The 24,935-nt window shown below is 46.3% G+C and overlaps 1 protein-coding gene across 1 annotated transcript in view; it reads right to left on the bottom strand.

Annotated features, from left to right (window-relative positions):
* PTPN2 (protein tyrosine phosphatase non-receptor type 2) overlaps positions 1 to 24,935 on the bottom strand; it is a 148,875-nt gene that overhangs the window by 50,220 nt on the left and 73,720 nt on the right. The window contains exons 3-5 of the mRNA XM_082258979.1: positions 22,719 to 22,819; positions 17,589 to 17,687; positions 2,525 to 2,662 (exon numbers count right to left, since the gene is read on the bottom strand). Of these exons, the coding sequence (XP_082115105.1) occupies positions 2,525 to 2,662; positions 17,589 to 17,687; positions 22,719 to 22,819 (338 nt within the window). The remainder of the gene's footprint in view (positions 1 to 2,524; positions 2,663 to 17,588; positions 17,688 to 22,718; positions 22,820 to 24,935) is intronic.

Below are 24,935 nucleotides of genomic sequence, written 5' to 3'. Positions count from 1 at the left end.
TCAACCCCAAGAGGACCGGGAACTTGCTCAAAGACTCCCATGTGTAATTCGGACAGCCCAGTCAGCAACAACCGCATCCAACCCCCCTTACTAGAGCAAGTAGCAAAGCCAGCTCCTACTTAACCTGGGGGGGGGGGGGGAGCATGGGGGTAGATTGGGGCCAAAAGACCCCTGTGACTGTTAGAGGGGCTGGGGGAAATGGAAGAGAACCTGGGGGCCTGACCATCCCAAGAAAGGGCCCATGTCCCCCCCGAGATGGCAAGAGCTATGGGAGGACACTACTCACCATACCAAACGACAATTGGGTGGGGGCCACTCCAGACAGACCATCTCTTCACTTGGGGTGGGGGTGCTGACGGCCAAGGGGCATGCTGCCACTCAGGCCAAACCAAGCCGTGTGCATCTCGGCCAGGTATTTCACTCAAGGGCCAGCCCTTGTCCATTGGGTCTCTGTCGTGGCGAGGCTTAGCATGGGACTATAACCTGCACACGCTCGCTGGATGGACTGGGAGACCTTAAGGATCAAGGATATCCAGTTCAAAACCCAGTCCAGCTGTTGATTGCAGTTCTCTCAGGAAAAGAACTAGCTAAAAAAATAATTTTTTTTTTTTACAAAAGGTTCCCTTTAAAATAAAAAAACAAGCCAAGACCTAAGTCCCAGCCGGGAGCTAGGTCCTACTCCTAAACTAGGCAGAAACAAACTGAATCCTATCACAGAGTGAGTGGGTGTATGCCTTCAGGGACTGCCCCATAGGCGTAGTAACGTTTTTTCCTGCCTAGTGTCCTACTCCTGTAGGGGCAGCATAACCCAATGGTTAAAAAGAATATGGAGCTGTGTCTGTCAATGAACGATAGAGAAATAGGTATTTCTATATCAGATTCTGCTGGGGAAAGGGGTGGTGGACATTTTAAAACCCCAGCAATTAGATGGGAAAAGAAGTTGCACTAGCCAAGTCATAAAGACTAGCATCACAGAGAAAAATACCTCTGCCAAATAAATCACTAGAAGAATGACCTAATGACCTCAATGGCTGTCCCCACTTTGCATCAACACCATGTACAACAGTTTGTACACCTGACATCAGGCTTTGTACCAGTTTGTTAAGCCATAATTATCCTTGATACTCATACTTGTCATAGTTCTTGATATTTTGATTGTGTAAAGATCATTAGATACATAGATTTAGAAACCCAAGCATTGTGGGATAGGTAGCTTCCTCACAGGAAGTATTAGTTCCTAAACTATAGACAGAAGTTATGCATTAACCATTGCAGTGCCATGCTTCACATTTGAACACAAACTGCTGACAGAATGTTAAGCTTTATCCTACTATAGGCCGCACCTACAGGCCAACAAATTACACTATGAAATTACATAATCAATGCACATCTCCTGCAGGTGAAAAACACAAGGTGCAGGTAGGAAGGTTTATAATGCCTTTAGGGGCTCTTTCACGCAGGAGGACCGGTCGGGTATGCCTGTCAGTTTTTAGGGGGACCCGACCAGACCATCTAATGCCTTCTTTGAGCCCTTTACACCCACCGATATCAGATCTGCTAAAAACAGGCAGATGGGAGTTCAGATTGAATCGGATGAAAGTCAGATGTAAAAAGACCACCAGTCTGTTTACATCGGATGGGCCATATGGGAAAGTGGACTGTGTCCACTCTGCATAAGTGGAGCGAACACAGACCTATCACCTTCCTGCTCAATAGGGATCAGCTGATAGATCTGTTAGAGTCTGATGGAGTCTGTGCGTGTGAAAGAGCATTAAGTATTCACATATTTGACCCTGGCAAACATGCCCTAAATAAACAATAATTGAGTCCAGAATCTGAAACAGATATCAGTTGGTGCTGCAAGAACATCCTGCACATTACCATTAGCTCAATATTATATATACACCGATACAAGCAGCATGGGACCTTCATAGGGCTCCTTTCACACTATCCGTCCGTCGGACGGATGTCGTATTTCTCAGCGGGAGATCGAGCCGCCGATCCCCCGCTGAGCAGGAGGATGACAGCTGTGTCTCCGCGCTGTGTGCGGAGACACAGCTGTCAGTTCCCCATGCATCTCTACGGGGGAAATCGGATGGGAACGGACCGTCGGTCCGTTCTCATCCGATCCGCTGGACGGATGGAAAATAGGGTTTCCATCCGTCCAGATTTGACGGATCGGGTCGGATGTCAGCAGACATGTCTCCGCTGCCATCCGATGCCCCATAGGAATGCATGGGGGGACCGTTAAGATCCGCCAAAAAAACGAACAGGCAGATCTGAACGGTCCACCTGTGTGAAAGGGGCCTAAGTGTAGGTAATTCTGATGCCAACTATGATTTCAGCAACAATTCAGAGCCATTATACTTTACCCCACTCCAGCTATCTCTTTCTCCAATCAACATAATGAAGGATTATGAGCTTTAAATATCGACATGCTTGTTATCTGATCAGATGCAAAAGTCTAGAACATACAACTCATGAAATAAGATGTTCTTCGTTTTCAATTAATTAAATAACTTACATTGATGTTCTGTAGCTGTAACACTCTGACTGTGTAGTTTGCTTTAATATCTTCAGATAACAACTTTACACACAGTCCTGTTTCCCTATAAGGAAGTACTTCGTCCTCGGGAGTAGGCCAATACTGTGCACACTTTACCTATATGAATGTATGAACACATAGAAGCTTTCATGATAGGTTAAGAAAGGCATACAACAAACTGCTCTGCAATAGCATTAATGGATATAAAATATTGCCACAAGGGAAAAAAAGAGCTGTAATTCCATCAGTTATGTTGTAAAAGACATTATGTAAAAGAAAGCCTTATTGAATCTTTAACTTATTCAGGTCATGGTATAGCTAGTGGTAATTATATTCAACTGACCTTGTTCTGTAATGCTGAAGATGCTTTGACATTCATCCAAGCAGTTTATTTAGTTTTAATTAATATCAGGAACATACCCCAGCATTTATAGCCACAAAAGGTAACCTAGCCACCTTAATGCAATCACATGCAATATGTCAATGCCAATGTTAATTGTCCAAGAGCATGATGGGAGTAGTAAATGAGGGTGAAACCCTGTGCCATTTCAAAATCCAATTGCCATGGTTGCATGAAGTGTAATACGTGCTAATTGACAAAATCATATGGCTGAAAGAGTGAATTATTTTCAGATTGCCAGGGTAAAGATGTTAAAACGCCATTGCAGGATACCATAGTGATTTGATTAAGGTAAATAGGCTATCCATATGGTTATAGATATTCCTGACACTCATTATACCCAAGAAAAAGCTACTTGAATGTGTATGAAAACACCCCATAAAATACAGAGCCCAGTTAAATGTGACCAATAACCACAAGCCAACTTGAGAATACTAATTCAGAAGTGTGAAAAAACATTTTTTTTTGTTAAACTGTAGCCATGGTAGGGATTCAAAACAAGCTCTTATGCAGATGTATCAGTTACAGGGATGAGACAAACAATTTACCACTGATAGGGGTACTGACAATGATCAGCTTTTATGTAAAACCTTTATCCCAAAAAGGAAAGCAAAAATGCTCCCCTGCCCCTAGATCAACAATGCTGCTGTTCAAATGTGCCCCCTATCCTCTTCCAGACTTCCAGAGTGGAGTTACTGGGTGGATCCTCAGGTTAAAAGAAGACTAAGAAACTGAAGACGAAGAAACTGAAGAAGACGAAGAAGAAATCAAATGCAGTCACCACTTCTTCTGATTAGTATGCTGCAATATAATAGGATTTTTGTACTCACTGTAAAATCCATTTCTCCAAGTTCACTGACGGACTTAGCGCTCCATATTCAGAACCATAGATATATCCTCAAGCAGTGCCAAACATGAGAGGTGGGACAGCAAGAAAATCCCAAAGCTAAACAAAAGAGCCAACCAGGTAACAGGAGCTCAACAAAAAACAACTGGAGCCAACCTGAACAATACACCCCCAAAGAGGGAACACACCCTCTAAACAGCAGCCTGCAAAAACCTTGCGGCCATAGAAAGCATCCACAGATGCCAACAGATTCACTATGTAGAATTTTGTGAAAGTGTGCACTAACGACCAAGTGGCCACCTGCAAACCTGCGCTACTGATGCCTGATGACGGAAGGCCCAAGAAGCACTAAGCGCCCGAGTCGAGTGCGCCGTTACAGGGAAAGGAGCAACCTGACCCTTGATAGAATAGGCCTGAGCCATGGTTTGTCTGACCCATCTGGAAATGGTCACAGAAAAAGACGACAGCCATTTCCTTGGCCCGTCCATGATAACAAACAGTAAATCTGACCTCCGAAAAGACTGTGGCTGGCATATTGCCAGTACCACATCCAGGGCATGCAATGCAAATTCCTTGTGATGAATGGGTCTGGGACACAAAGGCAACACAGAGTCTTTATTCAATTGGAAGTCAGAGACCACCTTAGGGAGGAACAACAACTGGCATGGACGAAGAACCACCTTATCTTTGTGGACCACCATATTAGGGGGGGTACAACAAATATCGCCATCAGTTCTGACACCCTGCGAGCAGAGGTAATGGCCACCAAAAAAGCTATTTTCCAAGACAGTGTAAGCAGGGGAATCTCCCGAATATGTTCAAAAGTGACTTTTTTTTTTACGAACGAAGAGAACCAAGTTCAAATCCACATCCGTAGAGGAGACCACACTGGAGGAGTCAGGTGTCGAACCCTTGAATAGGAGGACGCACCAAAGAATGCGTGGCTAAAAGTGGCTTGTTAGACCACCAAGGCAGACACCTGGTCCTTGATAGTACTCAGGGCCAACTTCTGCTCCATACCTTGTTAACGGAAGGGTAAATTCCGAGCCATCGAAAAGGAATAAGGTTGAACGCCAATCGACTAACTCCATGAAATGTGTGCTTTCTATGTACAATGGTAAATCTGTCTAAAAGGTAGGCTTCCGAGCCTTCGGCAAAGTCAGGATTACAGACCCAGGAAAACCCATCCTTCAGCACCTAGCTTTCAACAGCCAGGCTGCCAAAGCCAGCGACTAAAGCAGGAAGGAAGATCGGCCCTTGGGACAGCAGGTCCTCTCCGATAGGCAGTCCCCAGGGGATGTCAGCGGCCAATCGCACCAGGTCGATGTACCAGGACCACCAGAATGACTGGAAGTCCACAGGCCCGGAACCCAACGAAGACATCCCCCCCACCCCATGCATGGGTAGGGGCACACCTTCATGCCGAAGGGGCCTTGTCCGCGGGTCTAGAGAAATCTGCTCTCAGCATACCAGACCAGAACCACTTGGAACCTCCCGAGGAGCGCTTGAAAGGTTATAAACCCTTGTCAGACCCGGAGGGACAAAAAAAAAAAAAACTTCTTGTGTGCAGAGAAAGGGCTGCGTCTGCGACAATGTTCTTTCCCCTTTTGAGACCATGGAAGAAAGGTGCACTTCCCGCCTGAAAGGCTCAATAATGTCATCCAGGGTAGCCCCAAACAGGCAATCCCCTTGAAAAGGGGCAAATCAGTAAGAGGTTTGGACATAGATCAACACTTAATTACCACTGCTAAAACAGATTGCTTAGAAATTAAGGGAGCCACGTCCAAAGAGGCATCACAGACAAACTGCAGCCCCTGGACCAATTGATCCACCAATTCAGAAAAGGCAGGAGGAATCTGCTTACCCCCCACCCCCCGATCATGGCACAATGGTTTTGCCCACACAGTGCTTGCGACACTAGGGCAATGGCCAGGACCGGCCTCAGCGCCAAAACAGCAATAGTGAACATACTGCAGGCCACAGGATCCGCATTTCGGCCAGCCGGGTCCTTAAAAGCCGGGGAGACCGCTACAGGAATCATGGTTGCTTTGTTTAAACTGGAGACGGGGGGGTCCTTCACTGGTGGGACAGTCCACTTCTTGAGGAGTAATTCTTCAAAAGGGGCATCTTTGGACGCTCCCAATCTTTATGGACAAACCTGTCAAAACAGGAGGAATAAGGGAACACCTTTGCCACGCAAGACTGCTTATGGGTGCTAAATGGCAGGACCACCTCTGCAGCAGCTTCAGCTGCAGCCTCCATTTTTAAAGTTTCCCACACTGATGCAATCAGTTCATCAACCAGCACCTTCTTGTGTGAAGCTACAGGAGTGGAGGAATCATCCTTACTATCCGATAGATCAGGGAGCATGGCTACAGGCCCGCAGGGTGGTCCAAGTCCATAGCAACAGAGCCAGATTCAGAATCTGATTAAACAAATGAGGCAGGGAAGGGTGTTGGGCACTATTTAATAGTCCTTTGCCCAAGCGCCACCTCTACCCCGAAAAACACACAAAAGGAAAAAATAAAAATTAAGAGTGGGCCGCAGACTGAGGCCTCACAAAGGGGGCACTGACTGAGGGCCTACAAAGGGGCCACAGACTGAACCCTGCAAAAAGGGGTCACGTTTTGATGCCCATTCAAGGAGGCTCGCATAGGAGGCCGCAAAAAGCCTCCCATATGGGGGCCACCTGTGATGCGGGGAGTCCTGCAGGCAGAATACTCCTATGGTCCTGTACCGCTGGAAAGGTCGGGTTCCCTACAGAATAATGGCGGCTACAGCTGCCGGCGAACCGGATCGCTTCCACAGCCTAAACTTGGATGCCTGGCCGCATGTGCGCTGGGGACCTGGACCAACAAAGGAAGCTGACGGGAGGGCGGATACCCAAACAGAAAGCAGCGGCCAGTAGGATGCAAAGCCGTGGCCTAAAATTACAGGATGGTCTGACTGCGTGGAGCTCCAACCTGTGGTGCCAGGTCACCCACTCCCCATACCCTACAAGCTGCAGCAGGTAGCCAAAGAGACACCCATCCCCTGGTAAAATTTCCGAGGGTGGAGGGGGGACAGTGCGTCCACTAGGTCTCTAGGCCAGGGGAACACAGCCAGGGGAACACAGAGGAAGCAGCATCTCCAGCAATCCACTCCAAGAGCAACAGCAGAAAAGCCAGCTCATTGCCTCACCTGTGGAGGGGGGTGGGGGCAGTGAGTAGGAGAACCCTTGCATGGCTCTTAAACAATTTAGAACATGGAGCAGATGTTACCCCTAATTAACAAAAGGAGCGCAAGCACACAGGACAGAGAAAGGAGAGATGGAGATGCATGTTCTGATCACGCTGCCTGTCCTTACCACCCTACTCCGCTCATAGAGGAGGGAGGAGGACGGTATTATTCCTATAGGCTCCGAGATAGAAACTGGTGCAGAGAGACCTGAAACAGATGCTCCGGTAATGTGGTGCAGAAAGTTTGTTTAACCACTGCCCGACCGCCCGCAGCAGTCATACTGCGGCAGGGCGGCCCTCCTGCACAAACGCACGCCTGCAGCTAGGGGGCAAGCGCACGTTCCTGCCCCCACTTGGCAGCAGGGATACCGATGCAGGGGGAAGGCAGCTCCGATTGCTGCCCGACACCCGTGATCGCTCCCCAACACCCGTGATCGCTCCCCAGCTGAGAGAGAATAACGATCAGCTGACTGTTCTTTTCTCTGGAATGATCACAAAATCTGTGATCCTTCTATATAGGAACACAGGTCTCTGTGAAAATTTCACAAGCCCCGCCCCCATACAGTTAGAAACGTCCCTAGGTACACATTTAACCCCTTGATTACTTACTGTGTTAACCTCTTGCCTGCCAGTGTCATGATTACAGTAACCATGCATATTTTTAGCACTGATTACTGTAGTAATGTCACTGGTCCCCCCAAAAGTGTAAAAAATATCAGTCAGGGGTCCAATCTGTCCAGCGCAATGTCGCAATCCTGCAAAAAATCGCAGATCGCCGGCATTACTAGTAAAATAACCCCCATAAGAATACCATAAATCTTTCCCGTAGTTAGTAGACGCGATACCTTTTGCTTAAACCAATCAAAATACGCTTATTTCGAATTTATTTTCTTCCAAACATATGTAGCAGAAAACAAATGGCCTAAAATGTTGAAAAAATTTGATTTTTCAATTATTTTTTTTGGGGAATGTTATATGTGGAAAATAACTTTTTTGTCAGAATGGTCGCTCTTGTTTATATGGAGCAAAAAAAAAAAAAAAAAAAAAAAAAAAAAAAAAAAAAAAAAAAAAAATCGCTCAGGTGATCAAATACCACTAAAAAAAAGCTCTATTTGTGGGGAAAAAGGGACATCAGTTTTATTTGGGTACAGCGTCAAACGACCGCGCAATTGTCCTTTAAAGTAACGCAGTGCCGAATCGCAAAGTATGGCCTGGTCATAAGGGGGAAAATCTTCCGGTCCAGAACTGGTTAAAGTGTTACTAAATCCACAACAGTAAAATCAGTCTATATATGCAGTAAAGCATGCTTGCTATATTCACAATGGACCTAAGGGGTTAATCCTCTGCATCATGTAAAAATATGCTTTTTTCTACAGCTTACCTGTAAAATCTTTTTCTTGGAGTACATCACGGGACACAAAGCAGGTAATAAATGACTATCTGGGTTAGACGCTAACTTTAGGGGAATGAACACCGGCAACCAATAGACAGGAAGTTCCTCCCATACAGGAAGAACCTCAGTTTTTAAAGCAAGTAATGAAGATCCCAGAAAAAGAGGGGAGGGACCTCTGAGCATGCACAGTGGGCAGGGAGGGTGGAAGTGTACTACCCATTGGCTGCCACTAGTCCCCATCACTGGGTCTCCACAGGGATTCTGCATCATTTCAGTGTGACATTACATTGAGGGGTGGGTACAAGATAAGTAATCTGAACACAAGGAAGTCATATGACAGTAGATTTAACCATTGGATTACTTTGGAGAATCTTGCTCAGTCACCCTGGCCATATTTGGAGGACATCCCCAACTGACTGTTATTGGCATTCCTTTTACCTTGGTCTGGTAAGTGGCTGTGGTGTTGGTGGTGGTCCCTTTTTGAACCTTATTGGGCCATTTTGGGTTGCTCCCTTCCTGACTTCTGGCTAGTTACATCTATCCTTTTGGTAAGCAGATTGGATCTAAGGGTGTTGGTGTTACTATTCACTTTGATTCATTGCATGTCTGGTAAGCAGTTAGTATCGGTGGTGGTACACACTTTGGGTGATTTACACTATCATTGACATTACTGGGTGATACAGTATTATGCTATGGAAGCTATCATTCTTTTTTACATGCACTTGGCATTTGACTACTGAGACATCATGCAAATCTGAGGAGTCATTTTGAAGCCGCTCGACCAGAATTGTTATCTTGAGATTTGGGCGAATTATTTACCTGCATTTGGTAAGAAGTTTGTACATCTAGTGGCTTCACCAGTTTCATCTTGGATTTATACAGACTCCAAGTTTTTGGATTTATTTTTCACTGAACATTTGAACATTGTTATTTGTGGTTTCACACAGCCTAATGTATGGTTTATCACCATCACTTTATTTCATAACTTGACTAATGTTTTTGAAATAATATTATTCAATTTTAGCGCAACTTATTTATCTAGCTTGTTGAGTTGTTTGTCGCACTTGAAGTTGCTGCTTACCTATAGGAGATTAGCGCAGTTATTCCCCCCCCCCCCCTTCCTTTTGATAATTAAGCATATATGCATGCAGTTCTAGGCAATTAAGTATATATGCTTTTATGCAATGTGCGTTTATGGCAGCATGCGTTTATGTAAGCATGTGTTTTATGCAAATATGCGTTTATGCAAACATGCATCCATACAATTAGCAAGCATGCGTTTATGCAACATGCGTCTATGCAACCATGCGCTTATGCAAACGCGCTTACGCAAATATGAAAACACATCTCTATGCATTTATGCAATATGGGTTTATGCAAATATGTATGCAAGCAAGCATATGTTTATGCAAGCATGTGCCCATGCAAGTAAGCAGGCATGTGTTTTCTGCAAGTAAGCAGGCATGTAACATGTTTACTATACTGCACCAGCTCAACTGCACTTGGCCCCAACTGATTTTTCAGGATACGCCAAGCATATTGGCTCCAATATAGCCTTAATGCTGCTTTAAAACAGCCTAAATATAAGTTCCTGCAGACCAAATGCACGCTATTCTGGAGACATAACTCCTTAAAGTGCACTAATACACGTAGAGGGGTATATTGACAGACACTTGTACAAGCCCCCCGGATTAAGCAGTAAGTATACAAATATACCTTTATGCCTTGACTGGTCACCTAGCTCTCCCATAGAAATGTAGCCATGGGCTGAAGTTATGTCTCAGATGCCTTGCTGATCCTTCAGCCCACATGGTCCACCAAAAATGGCTGCCTTTATACTTCCTGTCTATACAGGAGTAGACCATACTGAGCGACCCTGTGCCCTCTAGAGGCTGGAGGAGACACTGCAGTCCAATACTCCTGAGAAGTACACAGGGCATGAACAATACACTGCCCCCAGTGGGAAGAAGATGAAGACGAAGAGGAAAAAAAAAAAAAAAAAACTTACCAGTCCCACAGCAGGATCCTTAAAGGACCCAAACCCAAACAGCTAGCTTTGTCAGTCATTGGACCTTCAAGGACTGAGTCCCCCTTTTAATGGGGTCCACACCCTTGGACCTGTAGAGCACCCAGCTGGCAAACTCCTTGGGATAATAAATAACCAGGGTTCCATTCATCAGGGTCCAGCGCCCAGATGGGTCACATTATAGACAAAACCTCAGGTCTTCATAGCAAAGGCTCAAGTACCATCCTTTTAGCGCTTTGCTATTCAAATGGATCCGATCAGAATGCCCCTAATCTGGGACATCATTTTTAGGATTGAATAGCTTTAACAGCCATGACCACCACCTTCAAGACATTAGCAAAAAAACTGAGGTTCTTCTTGTATGGGAGGGGGTTATATGGGAGAAACTTCCTGTCTATTGGTTGCCAGTGTCCATTCACCTAAAGGTAGCATATAACCCAGATAGTCATTATTACCTGCTCTGTGCCCCACAATGTACGATTAAGAAAAGCCTGTTTGATCCCTTTTTGATCCTGTTTTTTCTGATCCGCCCCTTCTTTTACTGTCTCCAATCCATGTGCTAATAGTAAAGAGCTTTGGAGGCACTCTGCACATGCTCAGTTTGATGTATATTGCTAGAGAGGATGCATGTGTTAAGCACAGGGCCAATCAGCACTATCCAGACAGAAAGTCAATGGTCATGCAGCTTCATAGGACAGTCAGAGAAGAAAGAAAACTCCTCCTACAAGCTTCAACCAGTGCTTGGCTGGACACTGATAGAAGTCACAAGACTGCTATATACTGCTGATGAGAAAACTGGATTTTTGACTTACCGTAAAAACCTCTTCTCTTAAGTTCATTGACGGACGCAGTTCTCTCTGATTCATATCAGTAGGGTTATACTGCACCCTACAGGAGTAGGACACTAGGCAGAAAAAAAAAAAAAGTTTCTGCTACGCCTATGGGCAGTCCCGTAGGGTACATCCTCTCTCTTCCTGCACAGGATGTCAGTTTTGTATCAAAGCAGTGGAAGAAAGTAACACCAACCGAACTCAAAATAGAGGGGCGGGTACTGCGTCCGTCAATGAACTTAAGTGAAAAGGAATTTACGGTAAGTCAAAAATCCAGTTCTCTATCGTTCATTGACGGACACAGTTCTCTCCGATTCATATCAGTAGGGACGTCCCAAAGCAGTGCCATAAAATGAGGGTTGGGAACAGCAGAAAAGAACAAGTCCTCAAGACTAAACATAACCGACCAGAAAACATAGGACTCATCACAACAAAAGATGAGGCCCACCTGAAACAAACAGTAAACACCCTCAAGGAAGGCCAAAGCCCTCCAAACAGCAGCCAGCAAAAACCTTGTGGCCAAAACAGGCATCTGCAGATGCCACCACATCCACCTTATAAAATGTAAAGGTGGAACGACCGACCAGGTAGTAGTCTTTCAACCTGAAACATAGACGCCTGTATGGCGAAAAGCCCAGGAAGCATTAGGCGCCTGAGCAGAAAGCGCCAAAAACAGGGAAAGGCAAGACCGGACACCTGACCCTTAATTGAAGAAGCCTGCACCACTGTCTGATCCACCTGGAAAACAGTCAGCAGACGCAGGCAGCCCTGTTCTTGGGCCATCCGTTAGCACAGAGAGCAAACCTGATTTACGGGAAGACTCCGTAGTCGCCAAGTACACCTCGAGTGCCCAAACTCTATCCAGAGTATGCAGCGCACATTCTGTAGGATGAGGGGGCTTAGGACACAAGATGGCAATACAATGTCCTCATGCAAGTGAACACTAGAAACCACCTTCTGTGGAAAGGACGGATCCGGATGAAGTACCACCTGGCCCCACGAACCAACATATAGAAAGAATGACAGGACAATGGTCGCCAGTGCCGACACTCTGCGTGCAGAGTGACAGCAACCAAGAAGGCCACCTTCTGTAATAAGGTAGGCAGGGGATACCCTCGATACTCGCAAAAGGAGGGTCTTGAAGAACTGACTGCACCAAATAGAGGTCCCCAGTTGTTGACGGAGTTTGCACTGGAAGAACCAAGTGTCGCACCCTCTAGAAGAAGAAGTGACGCACCAGGGAACGGGCAGCCAACGGCCTTTGGAAGAAAAATGTCAAAGCAGAAACCTGACCCTTGACAGTACTCAAGGCCAACTTTTGATAAACTCCCCGTTGAAGGAAGCCAAGATCTGGTCACTGAGCAAGAGCGAGGGGGAGCCCAAGGAGACTCACCACGCAATACACAACTTTCTCATAGGATGACAAAATCATCCTAGAAGATGCTTCCCAGGGTGGGAATCACTGAAGCAGACAGACAATCCTCTGTCCTTCAACACCCGGCTTTCAACAGCCAAGCCGTCAAGCCAGTGACCGTAAAGCCGGACAGGAGGAGATTGGCCCTGGAGATAATAAACCCTCCCTGAGAGGAAATTTCCAAGGAGCGTCAGCGGCATGCCTAATCAGGTCGGCGTACCAAGCCCGGCGAGGCCAGTCCGGAGGTACGAGAATGACCGAAATCCCTTCCGCCACAATCCTGCGAAAGATTCTTGGCAGCAACCCAAGAGGAGGAAAAGCAGACAGCAGCTGATTCTGACTTTGGTCCATCCGTGAGCACTCTCACACGAACATGCTGGCATCAGCCTTGCACAGGTGACCATGCCAAACATCTCAGCATCGTTCATGTTGAACCTAGCGAATGTTCTTGCCTATGACAGAACCCATGGTGCCACCATTGCACCTGCCAGAGGGTCCTGGGAAGCAGGCCACGACCTGTAGAGGAGACGCCAACAGGACCATGCCTGGAGTGCCCCCAACGAATGCACAACTGCTGGAACACCTCCGGATGCAGGGACCATTCCCCTGTATCCAAGGCCTGTCGACTGAGGCAATCCGCCTGCCAATTTTTCAGCACCTGGAAAGGAAAGAGCAGAGAGAGCTGGAACAAAGCTCTCTGCCCAATGAAGAATGGTCACTCCCAAGGTCGCAGGGACACCCTTGGTGCCCCCTTAGTGAAAGACATAAGCCATAGTCGATGCGTAGTCGATTGAACGTGCACCGAACAGCTGCAGGTGCCCGAACCAGTGAACTAGGCAAAGCCAGATTGCTCTCAGCCCCAGGACAGTAATCGGTAACCTGGATCCTCCAGGGACCATACTCCCGGAGCAGAGAACCTGCCGAAGACTCCAGTAAAAAAGGGGAGGAAGGATACCAAAACAAGACCACCTGGTCACCCGGTTCAGCCGGATCCGTAAGTCCAGAGAGTTTGGATTCTAGTGCTATTCGAGAAGAATTGCTGTCTGGGGAAACCCCAAGAAAGATTACGCGAAAGGGACCATCTTGAAAGACACCAGCAGTCCCAGAACTCGCATGCAGGTCCGAAGGGACGAGCATGTGCAAGACAGCAACAGCCGAACCACAGTCTGAAGTCCAAAGTCAGGCCCAGATAGTCCAGTCCCATGAAAGGGACCAGGGATGATTTCAGAAGGTTTAGAACCCACCTGAACCGCTCCAGAGTTCACATGGTGACTTCCAACACCGTAGGGGACACCAAATGGAGAAGCAGATCGGGCAAGAAACCAGGACTGATACACCCCGCTTCGGCAACAGCGCCAGGACCGGAGCCAACACCTTTGTGAAGACCCAAGTAGCAGAAACGAGAAAGTGGGTAACGCCACAACCGATAGAAATCCTTCCCCACAGCAAAAAATAAATAAATAAATAAAAAAGAGAACCCGTAGGTGTCCCGAACATAACGGGATGTGAAGGTAGGCAGCTTGATGTCTATGGAGGCCAGGAATCCCCCAGATGTAGGGAAGCCACCATCGTTTGGACCAATAAAACTTGAATTGTAGATCCGCATGGAACCATCAAATGGGTAGTAGGTCAAGGTTATTGAACCAGAGCCTGAACTGCCCCACAGAGCGCCTCCGGGGACAGCCGTACATTGGAAGGGAAAACCTTACCAGAAAAAATGGATCGCAACTCGATCTTGCCACTGGACCCTAGATGGGTGAGAACGCACCTTAAGGCCGAGTAGGCCTTGTCCGCAGGTTTGGAAAAAACGATCTCTTGTTCGCCAGACCAGGGTCGTTTGGAAACACCCGAGGAAGTCCTGAAGGACTTCGCCACATCGGCTGTCCCAAAGCGACGAAGAAACTGCTTGTGAGCCGAAAGAGACGGACCCCCAGTTCACGATGAAGGCCCTTACCCTTGTTAGCCTATGGAAGAAAAGCACCCCCCTGTGCAACCCTTATACAACGTCATCCAGGGCAGCGCCAGACAGGCGATCCCCTGAAAACGGAAATCTATTAAGGCCTTCTTATAAGTGTGATCCGCAGACCAACACTCCGGCAAGTCTACGCTGGACAACCACTGCCGAAACAGACAGGTGACCCCATACAAAGGAGCCCCGGACAGCATGGCATTGCAAATGAATCACATCCCTGGCGCCAGCTGGTCCAACAGCTTCCCCAGGGCAAGAGGGACTTGCCCCACACCAAGTCACAGCATTAGAACTCCGCCCCATCAGGCAGAGTCTGCGTGGCAAGGGAAAACAAACACTGTTCCCAGTGCAGACTACACAAGGGAGTACAGATCGCGGGACCACGCCATTCAATCCCCCAAGTCTTTAAAGGACAGGGATTCCTCCAACAGGACAATGGCATTCCTATTCAGCCAGAGACCGTACGTCGACCAAAGGCGGAACAGTCCCTTGTACCAGAGACTCCCCAAAAGGGTAACGTCTAGCAGCTGCTTAGACACCCCAGGGGAATGTCTCAGATGGACTCATCCTACATAAGCATGCTAGCAAAATAATACGCTCCGGATGGCATGAGAGTGCCAGATGCTACATGCGTCCCAGGTGCAGCCGCCGCTGCGTCCTCCAATTGCAGGGTGTCACGCACCGAAAGAACCAGTGCATCCACCAGCACCTGTATCAAGCGCAGCAGGGGCGGTAGCAATGTAATTCTCATCATCCGAGGAGACAGGGCGCGAGGTACCAGACCCAGAAGGGAGGCACACGAACCACCGAGAAGGCAGTGACGGACAGTGGCGATCCGGAAAGGCCCTGCAGCCTCCGAGAAGGGGTCAGGTGGGGGCCTGTAGGGTCCATACTTTTTTTTTTTGCAGGAAGCGGCCCTACAGCGCTACAGCTTCCCCAGGGGGGTCAGGCGCATGCTAAAGAACCCCACAGAGCGGGGGAGACTAACCTTATGACTCACTGTCCCCAGTATAGCAATCAGCTGAGGAGGGCCTCAGTGGTGGCTGAAGGAAAGGACATGAGCCAGGGAACTGCCTGGGTGAAGGGAGGGGCTCCTCCCACCAAAAGAACACCTCCAGGCACTCCCACCAGCCTTCACAGCAAAAAAACCCACAGCAAAATGGTCGAAAACAGGTGTACCAAGATAGCCGCCGTCAGAGAAGGGAGACAGAGGCTACAACAAAATGGCGGCCTGCAGTAATCAGGACCCACACAGGGGGGACCCCACCCCCCCAACAGCCCATCAGCCTCCAGCAGCAGAAAGCCCCACCGAGCCCCCCCACTTGATCTGTCCAGCGCAGTGGACGGCGCACTCCCCGGCCCCCCCATGCGGCCTGCAAAAGAGGTCCCAGCCCCAGGTAGGCCCAAACAGTTCCCCACCTGGAGGGGAGGGGGGGATGGGAGGTTCACAACAGGATAGAGGGAAACCCCAAAATCCGCCAGTGAAGGGGGGGGGGGGAGACAATGACTCACCATACCAGGAACACAGGTGGGCGCCATCTCCTGACAGGACCCCACGCCAGCGAAGAGGAGGGCTGTCGGCCAAATAGGAACGCTGCAACATAAGCCTAGCCCCTGTCGTGTGCGTCCTGGTTTAACATGCGGGGCCAGTCTCCGTCCAGTGGGACTATGTCGCGGCCGACCCAGCGCAGCATAGTTGCTTGAAGATCTCATAAATACTTTATGCCAGGACCACAGATCCCAGCAAGAAACTCGGTCCTTACTCCTGACTAGGCAGATTAAAAGTGACATCCTATGCAGGAAGAGATAGGGTATACCCTCCGGGACTGCCCATAAGCATAGCCAGAACTTTTTTCTGCCTAGTGTCCTACTCCTGTAGGGGGCAGTATAACCCTACTGATATGAATCAGAGAACTGCGTCCGTCAATGAACGATAGAGAAAAAGTACTTAGCAGTTTATATTTACCAAAACGAATTGCATTTCCATGTTGTGTGAGACCAGATATAGTGAATGCAGGTTTAGTAACATTTTAAATTCCAGGCTTGTTTCCATCTTCTGCTCCCAATAGGTTTCTCTCTGCAGGTCCCGACATTTTCCAGCAGCTTCACTGGAATGCACCAGTGTTCTTTACACCAAATTAAGCAAAGCAATACTAATAATGCTAAAATAGCAATTTTATTATTTTTTAAACATTCTCTACTCGTTGTTTACAGCATTATGTGAACACAAAAGGACAACTGTTCTTTGAGGAAGTATTGTCAGCTGTCTGTGATTGCAGACAATATGTTGAGGGGAATTTATCAAAACTGGAGCAGCTGTGCATGGCAATCAATTTGCTTCTACCTTTCATTTTCACATCCTAAAATTTACAAGCTAAAATTAGAAGCCGATTGGTCACCATGCTCTGCTGCTCCAGTTTTGATAAATCCCAAATTATATATTAGAATGTGGGGGCTGTCCGGTTTCACAGACCTGTACCACTGCATATAGCTGACAGTTTTATTTCAACCACAATCTAATGAAAAAATAAAAGAAACATTCCCCCTTAACAGAATATTTCCTAGCTTTAAAAAAAAAAAAAAAAAAAAACATCTATTATCTTGAATAGAACAGGTAGTCTTTAGTCTAGTCACTTGGCTTGAAACACAGGCTGTGCTTCAATCATTATTCAGCTATGCTTTCAAGTGTGTAAAATCCATTGTAAGTCTTTAAATTGCTGGCTAATATAGATGAATTGATTCAATTTAGGTTCTCGGGATCCATTTCCAGAATATACTGCATGCCAGGCTCAGCAGCCCAGGACAGTATGCATCTGACTGGTGACACAATCTAGGGCCAGGAAATAAAAGCTATAAAGAGAAAACAGCAGAAGGAGATGTGAAACTGATTGTAACTGCAAGAACATGACTCCACTTCCGAGAAAGAATACTGACTACTACACTCACCGCATCCTTCTCAATGACTCGGTTCAGCATTACAATTGCTTTGCTTTTCTGCTGCCACACCATTAACCAGAAGTGACAGCAGGTGTTGGGGAGAGGGCCCTGAGAAAAAAAAAAGCAACAAGAGCTATTAACCGTGATCACCCTAAAAAAAAATTGCCAAATTTTCTTAAATACATTCTTGACGAAAAGAAATTAAAGAAATAAAGTGCAATTGTTAGCCTAAAAAAATACTCAGCTTATTGGCTCCTTGGCAACTAGTAACATCACATAACCAATATATAAATTTTGAACCATTTATTGAATTTTACAATATAAAAGAAATAAAAAAAGAAAAGGAATACAAAAATAATAAAAAACAAAAAAAAAACCAAACAAACCGTAAAATCAAACCAACTGACATCAAATCTGGTCCCGCAGAACCCAATTGCCATACACAATACCCACGCCTCTTTGTGCAATATTATTCCTACTCATTACAGTACAGTAGTGTGTACCAGTGTAAATTACAATGGAAAATTAACCAGAACACGATGACATCAGTCTCTTAGTTCCAAGAAAATAGACCCCTTCCAATTATGGAATAGCAACCTAAAAAAGTCAGGATTCAGCGTTACAGCTGGTTTCTTAGAAAACAGAGACTAGACATCGGTCCATGTCAAATCACACAACATTGCTTAGCCTGGCTCTACACTCAAACAAAAGCAGTACAAATGTGGGAATAACCATTTGTCCCAGATGCAGATATCCAGCTAATCCATGCCTTTTCAAATTTTTTGAGGACAGCCCCAAGTCAGATACGTGGCTTTACAGAATGGCAGCATGGCATTCACCAGTCCTTTCAAAAACTGGCCACACACCACCAATGGGTTTTACCAAGCCCACAGGGTCTAATCCTTACTAGGTCATGTGGGCAGGGTAAAACACGTCAGTGGTGTGTAACTAGGACCGAGATAGCCTGAGGCTGCCATTACCTCTTTGATTGTATGGGATTGCATGGTGTGTGGTTAATTACTCTTGCTCTCATTCATTATAAGTAGTTTGGACGGACTTCTCACCAAGCTGCACCCTGATTGGCATCCACCGGACAAGGCTGCACAATCTGGAGAAGAGACCCAAAGCTTTCAAACATAAAATAGTAGTATGCTCAATAAAGTTCTATGGGCCACCAGGGCAACAAGCCTCTCAAACCCAGCAAACATACTGGGATGGTCAACGTAACTGGAAGAGACCTGACCTTCATTATACCATAAGTGACGTTGATATTGTTGGATCAAGGGACAAAGCATTATGCTATAAGTGCTTAGTAAATGCTTGCAAATTTAGTGGACGTACATTACATACGATGTAGAAATTTGTGCTGGATCAGATGATCCCTTGCAGGCACAAGGTGTTGAAAATGAGTAGTCCCATACATCGTCCCAATAACTACCCTGTAAATCAAGTACATTGGCAACCCATTTCTCTCAACAATGCTCAATTGAATTTATGATAGATTAAAAGGTAGTCTGATCAGAAACAATATTTGTACACTTCAGACTGTTTTCACCAATGAATCAGCACGCAATATGGTTTCTAATGGTAAGGGCCAAGTCACTAAAATGAGCAAGCAAAATTTAAAGGTGACGTGATTATAAGTACCTAAAGTACGAAATGGGAAGTGCAAATTTGCCCCCAAGTTGATCAAACGTCATTAATTTACTTTAGGACATGACATCTCCGATTTTCTTTTTTTTCCCCTCTAGTGGCCCACAGCGCTGGATCAGGGATGACCAATAAATGATATTGAAAATTTAACCACAAAGACAAATAGGGTGAAACCCACTTTTTCCACAGTAGATAAGTTTGTGAGCCTGCCCCAAGCACTTATAGTTGTTTTCAGTAAGCCAGTGGTGGTATGGGGTGCCTGAGGCCCCCTGTAAAACCCTCAAACAACCCCACCAGTGCAGCTTCCAACACTGTAGCAGTGTCACTATGATCTCTGACCAACTACATACGAGAAAAGACCATTTGCCCTGCCAAATAATACTTATGAAGGTCAGGAAGAACCAAGCCCCCTGACCCACAGGCTCCTATACAGCCCTGATCGCCATCAAAGGGTGAGACAACCAAAAGAAGGCACAAAACAACCGGTTAATCTTTTTTGAACAGGAACGAGGGACCCAGATCGGTGCAGGTTTCAAAAAGTGTAAGGCGACAGGTAGGATCTTCATTTGTAAAAGGAGAGGATCACCTTTGAAACATGTTCCACCGTATTAAGGGTGGAACATTTAACATGTTCCAGCATCTGCAACCTCTCCTCCCCTTCTCTGACAGTGGGCAGGGATCTTCTCCCCACACCCACTAACATAATTTGAACATAGCACAGCCATGCAGGGCCCTGCCCACACGGCTGCATTCATTTATAGTTTCCTGTAAATGAATGCCTACAAGTACTGTCAGCTGTTGACACTGACAGCTTGTGGTTCTCAATGAGCTGTGAGGGTGCTGGTGAGCACTATTGTAGTCCATTGATCTTCCTGCTCTCAGGTAACTGCCTGCCCATACGAGCCGACTGCTATGCTGGAAGTCTGCTGGAGCCTGAGATTACACCCACGATCTGATAGCAGCTGCAATGCTCTGCAATCTCCTCAGAAAAAACCTGCAAAAAATGTATTTTATTTTTAAAAAGGTGAACTTATCCTTTAACAGGTCCTTGCCAAGTACGAAGGCAAGTTTTTCCAGACTTCAATTTTTTTGTTCGATATTAAACTTAAACCTAAAGCTCTAAGCCACACAAAGCTCTCCCATGCTGAGATGCACTCCATGCCAATGCCGTTGCCTAGCACTCAGCTATCCACAACCTACTGTGGGAGACAGCAGGTTGCCGGTGACAAGCATCAACATGCAGTATATCAGTTTGGGAGATCCACATTTGCAGGGTGGAGGGCTTAGTAAGCAGCAGTGAGTTGAGCCGAAAGGTTGTTGCGATAGTGGAGATTGGAGTGGGGAGCAGGTGTGTATCTGCAGTGAGAGAACTGTGGCCAGCAGAGGTATGAGGAGAGCGGTCAGGATTCCTGAGATGAGCTGGGTTAAGGTTGCTAAACTATTGGCAGGGATGTGTGAGGGGGTGGTGAGGGTGGCAGGGAATAAAATTAATGGGATGGTGCCTCTGGGATTTCATATGCCTTCGGGGACACTATGTGGACATGAGGGTGTCAGGGCTTTAGGGTGAGATGATTACTTTTGAGGTTATGATCTGGAGGATTGGAGGGATAGGGTCTCCTTGGGAACTGTGTTTTGGAAACATGCAGGGAGAGTGGTGTGCCAGCAGCGCTGAGGCAACTAGGGATGGTAGGATTAGACAACAGAGAAGAGGATGCAGGAAGTGAAAAAAAAAAAAAAGAGGAAGAAACAATAAATCGCTCCTGGGATACAGAATCCACCCCCCACTTGTGGGAAAAAGAAACCTAGATTATGAGGCATAGTGGGAAAGTGAAAGTGTCCTGTAAAAAAGTAACTCTAACTTAAGAGACGTATGGGAATTATTTATTTATTTTTTCGGTCCGATGCTGCAATTGTAGCCTGCCTGCTCTCAGAATGAGTGATCAAACTACGCTGATGGCTCAGTTCTCAGAGATCCCTGACCGTCAATCACCTGCTCTCTGCTCTGCCCCCCCCACTCACTAGAGCGCTGGGCTGTGGAGGGGGCTGGAGCGGCTAGCTCAGGCTCTCAGCCGTTTGCCGGGCCCAGCATTTGGGCGAATCCCAACCATAAGGTCACTAACAATCCTGAGCCTGGACCAGCTGGGTGGCTTCAGCCCACTGTCTGCTGAAAACAGGTCACAGGAGAAGTACAGCAAAACAAGCTTGAAACTTTTATATTATGGATTGGTTCTGATGTGTTCCTGTAAAACATGAATATATTTAACCCTGGATGTTCTTAAAACACTTTCACAAGTCAACAGGAAAGTTTAGGAGTAAGTAATCAGCGTTACTCACAGAAAACAATGTTATGCTTATTCTAAAGTGGAATTCCAGCTGTGCTCATTAGTGGCTGTGCACAGTCACTACACAACTAGGCAAAAATCAGTCATGTGATGACTTAAAGCAGAGCGTCACCCACAAAGGGAAGTTCTGCTTTAAGGCCTCCTCCTCCCCCTCCTCTTTTAGAAATGGCTCTTTTTTGGTGGGGGAGCGAATATCTGGTTTTGACAAGTATCTGCTCCCACTTACGCTTGGATCACCTAGGTGATCCGAGCAGAAGAAGTTCTCCTCTACCCCCCTCCCTGCAGTTTTCTTTGATAGATCACAGGTCCCAGAAGGGGGATTAACCATTCACAATGTGCAGCACGGCTCGCGCATGCGCAGTGGGCCCCCCAACTGTGAAGCCGCAAGCTGTCACAGCCAGGTGCCCACAGTTAAGATGCCATGCAGCAAGAACAGAAGACGAGTGGAGAAAAGGGCTCAGGTGAACACAGACAGCATGAAGTCAACAAGAATCTCAGCAAACTACAAGCCAGTATATTTTTTTTTTATCAACATGCGCTTAAGAAAAACTCCCTTGCCTAGAATTAAAGTGGATGTAAACCCCATTCATGAAATCTGACCAGGGCACATATCTGTAGTGTGTACCCATCTCTCTCCAAAGCCCCAAGTCCCATGTCTATTTGCTGCTCGGTTCCGGTTATAAGCATGATAACCTCTGACAAGCTCTTGACACAGGAGATATAAGTGCTGAAAAATTTGTGTTAAGGAAGGGACTCAGAAACAGATAAGCAGAGGTTGTCTATTGACAGAAGTTTCTTCCTTCCTATGCCTATGTGGAGAGGGAGGGAGAGGCTCTCCTCCAATCAGCTCACACACAGTGTATGCCTAGACTCCCCTCCCACTGCTGAAACAGGAATAAAAATGTGTAAACACGATGTGCACTTTCTAACGAACGTAGAAAGCAGAGGACAGCGGATATACATGTAAAACTTGTGTAGGGAGATTTGTCTCATCTATGTGTATTATCTGAGGCTGTTCACTTCACTGGGTATATGTGAGAGTTTATATCCACTTTAAGCCTAGCAGTTCCCACCTATGTACCCCCCCCCCCCCCCCCCCAAAAAAAAAAAGAAAATTTTAGACTAACAAGCCACTGACACTTACCTGTGTTAGAATGTAATTCCTTTGAGCTTCTTCAACAGACACAAGGCTGGCATTGATATAATCATTATCCACATTCTGCAGCTTGACACGGCTATGGTCATCTGTGAGAAGAGGGGAAGTAGTGATGGTAAAGTAAATGTTTCTCTTCATGACAAATTTAAGCTTTTGCTTTCAGAAGTCAAAATTTAAATTTTAAATAAAAAGTTTCCCGATTTGCTTTAGCTCTACTTTAACTTCAATATTCATTGTTCAATTATTCATAAAGACTGTATTTCCTGCATTAAACCTGAAAACATAAAAAAGATTGCTACAGGCAGGCACATTAGTCGTGCCGCTTGCAGAGTCTAGCCCAAGGGCCAATGGTCATCTCACACCTGGCTGCCCTTTAAAGTCTTTTAAACTGGATATGGGGCAAGGCTATGGACATTAAAGTGGTTGTAAAGGTATACATGTTTCCTATTTAAATAAACAAGTAATACCTACCTGCTCTGTGCAGTGGTATTGTACAGAACGGCCGCAAACCACCACCACCTCCGGGGTCTGTACCCCCCCCCCCCAGTCCATTCCCCCTCCTCCTTGAGTGCCCCTACAGCAAGCTGCTCGCTATGGGTGGACTCATGTGGGCTCACTCCTGGGCCAGGCTTTGTGCATTTATACATCAACAGACAAAGACACCCAAAATTGAGCTCAGGTGCATCCCGTTTCTACTGATCATGCTTGAGATGTTTCAGTTGATTTGGAAAGGCACACCTGTCTATATAAAAGGTCCCACAGTTAACAGTGCATGTCAGAGCACAAACAAAGCTATGAAATCAAAGGAATTGGTCTTTAGACCTTCAAAATCAGGACTCTATCACGGCACAAATCTGGGGAAGGGTACAGAAAAATGTAGGCAGCATTGAACGTCCCTATAAGCACAGTGGCCTCCATAGACTTTAAATGGAAGAAGTTTGGAACCACCAGGACTCTTCCCAGAGCCGGCCAAATGTGATTTGAGTGATTTTGAGGGATTTGAGTGATCGGGGGAGAAGGGCCATAGTCAGGGAGGTGACCAAGAACCCAATGGTCACTCTAAGAGCTCCAGCGTTTCTCTCTGAAGAGAAGAACCACCATCTCTGCAGCACTCCAGCAACCAGACCTGTATGCTAGAGCGGCCAGAATGGAAGCCACTCCTCCTCAAAAGGAACAACCGTCCTCCTGGAGTTTGCCAAAAGGCATCTTTTAGACTCAGACCATGAGAAACAAAATTCTCTGGTCTGATGAAACAAAGATTTAACTCTTTGACCTTAATGGCAAGCATGTCTGGACGAAACCAGGCACCGCTCATCACCCGGCCAATACCATCCCTAGGGTGAAGCATGGTGGTGGCAGCATCAGGCTGTGGGGGTGTTTTTCAGTGGCAGGAACTGGGAGGCTAGTCAGGATCCAGGGAAATAAGAATGCAGCAATGTACAGAAATGTCCTTGATGAAAACCTCCTCTAGAGCGCTCTGGAACTAAGACTGGGGCAAGGGTTCAACTTCAAACAGAACAATGACCCTAAGCACACAGCCAAGATAACAAAAGGAAAGGCTACAGGACAACTCTGCGAATGTCCTTGAGTGCCCAGCCAGAGCCCAGACTTTAACCTGATAGAACATCTCCAAAGAGATCTGAAAATGGCTGTGCACCGACGCTCCCCATTCAACCTGATGGAGCTTGAGAGGTCATGCAAAGAAGAATGGGAGAAACTGCCCAAAACCTGGTCGGATAAGCTTGTAGCACTATACTCAAAGATTTGAGGCTGCAATTGGTGCCAAAAGGTGCTTCAACTAAGTATTTAACAAAGGCTGTAAATACTTCTGTACATGTGATTTCTTTCATTTTCCATTTTTAATAAATTTGCAAAGATTTTATGCAAACTTCTTTTACGTTATGGGGTACAGTTTATAGAATTTTGAAGAAAATCGTGAATTTAATTCATTTAGGAATAAGGCTGCAACATAACAAAATGTGGATAAAGTTAAGTGCTGTGAAAACTGTCTGGATCCACTGTACATCATGCACCACACACCAGATAGGAAGGCACAACATTTGAGTTTTGACTCGGTGGGGCATTCTTGTCCTCAGGCCAAACAGCTCCACATCGAATGTGGGCAACAAGGGTCAGTCCTTGAATGAACTAAAGAAAACGTCTCCAATTTCTGGTGTACACGATATTTAATTAGGGTTTAGGTAT

The sequence above is a fragment of the Pelophylax lessonae genome (assembly GCF_965119305.1).
Source record: "Pelophylax lessonae genome assembly, chromosome: 5".
Taxonomy (NCBI): Eukaryota; Metazoa; Chordata; class Amphibia; order Anura; family Ranidae; genus Pelophylax; species Pelophylax lessonae.
This window is presented reverse-complemented; position numbering and strand designations above follow the sequence as displayed.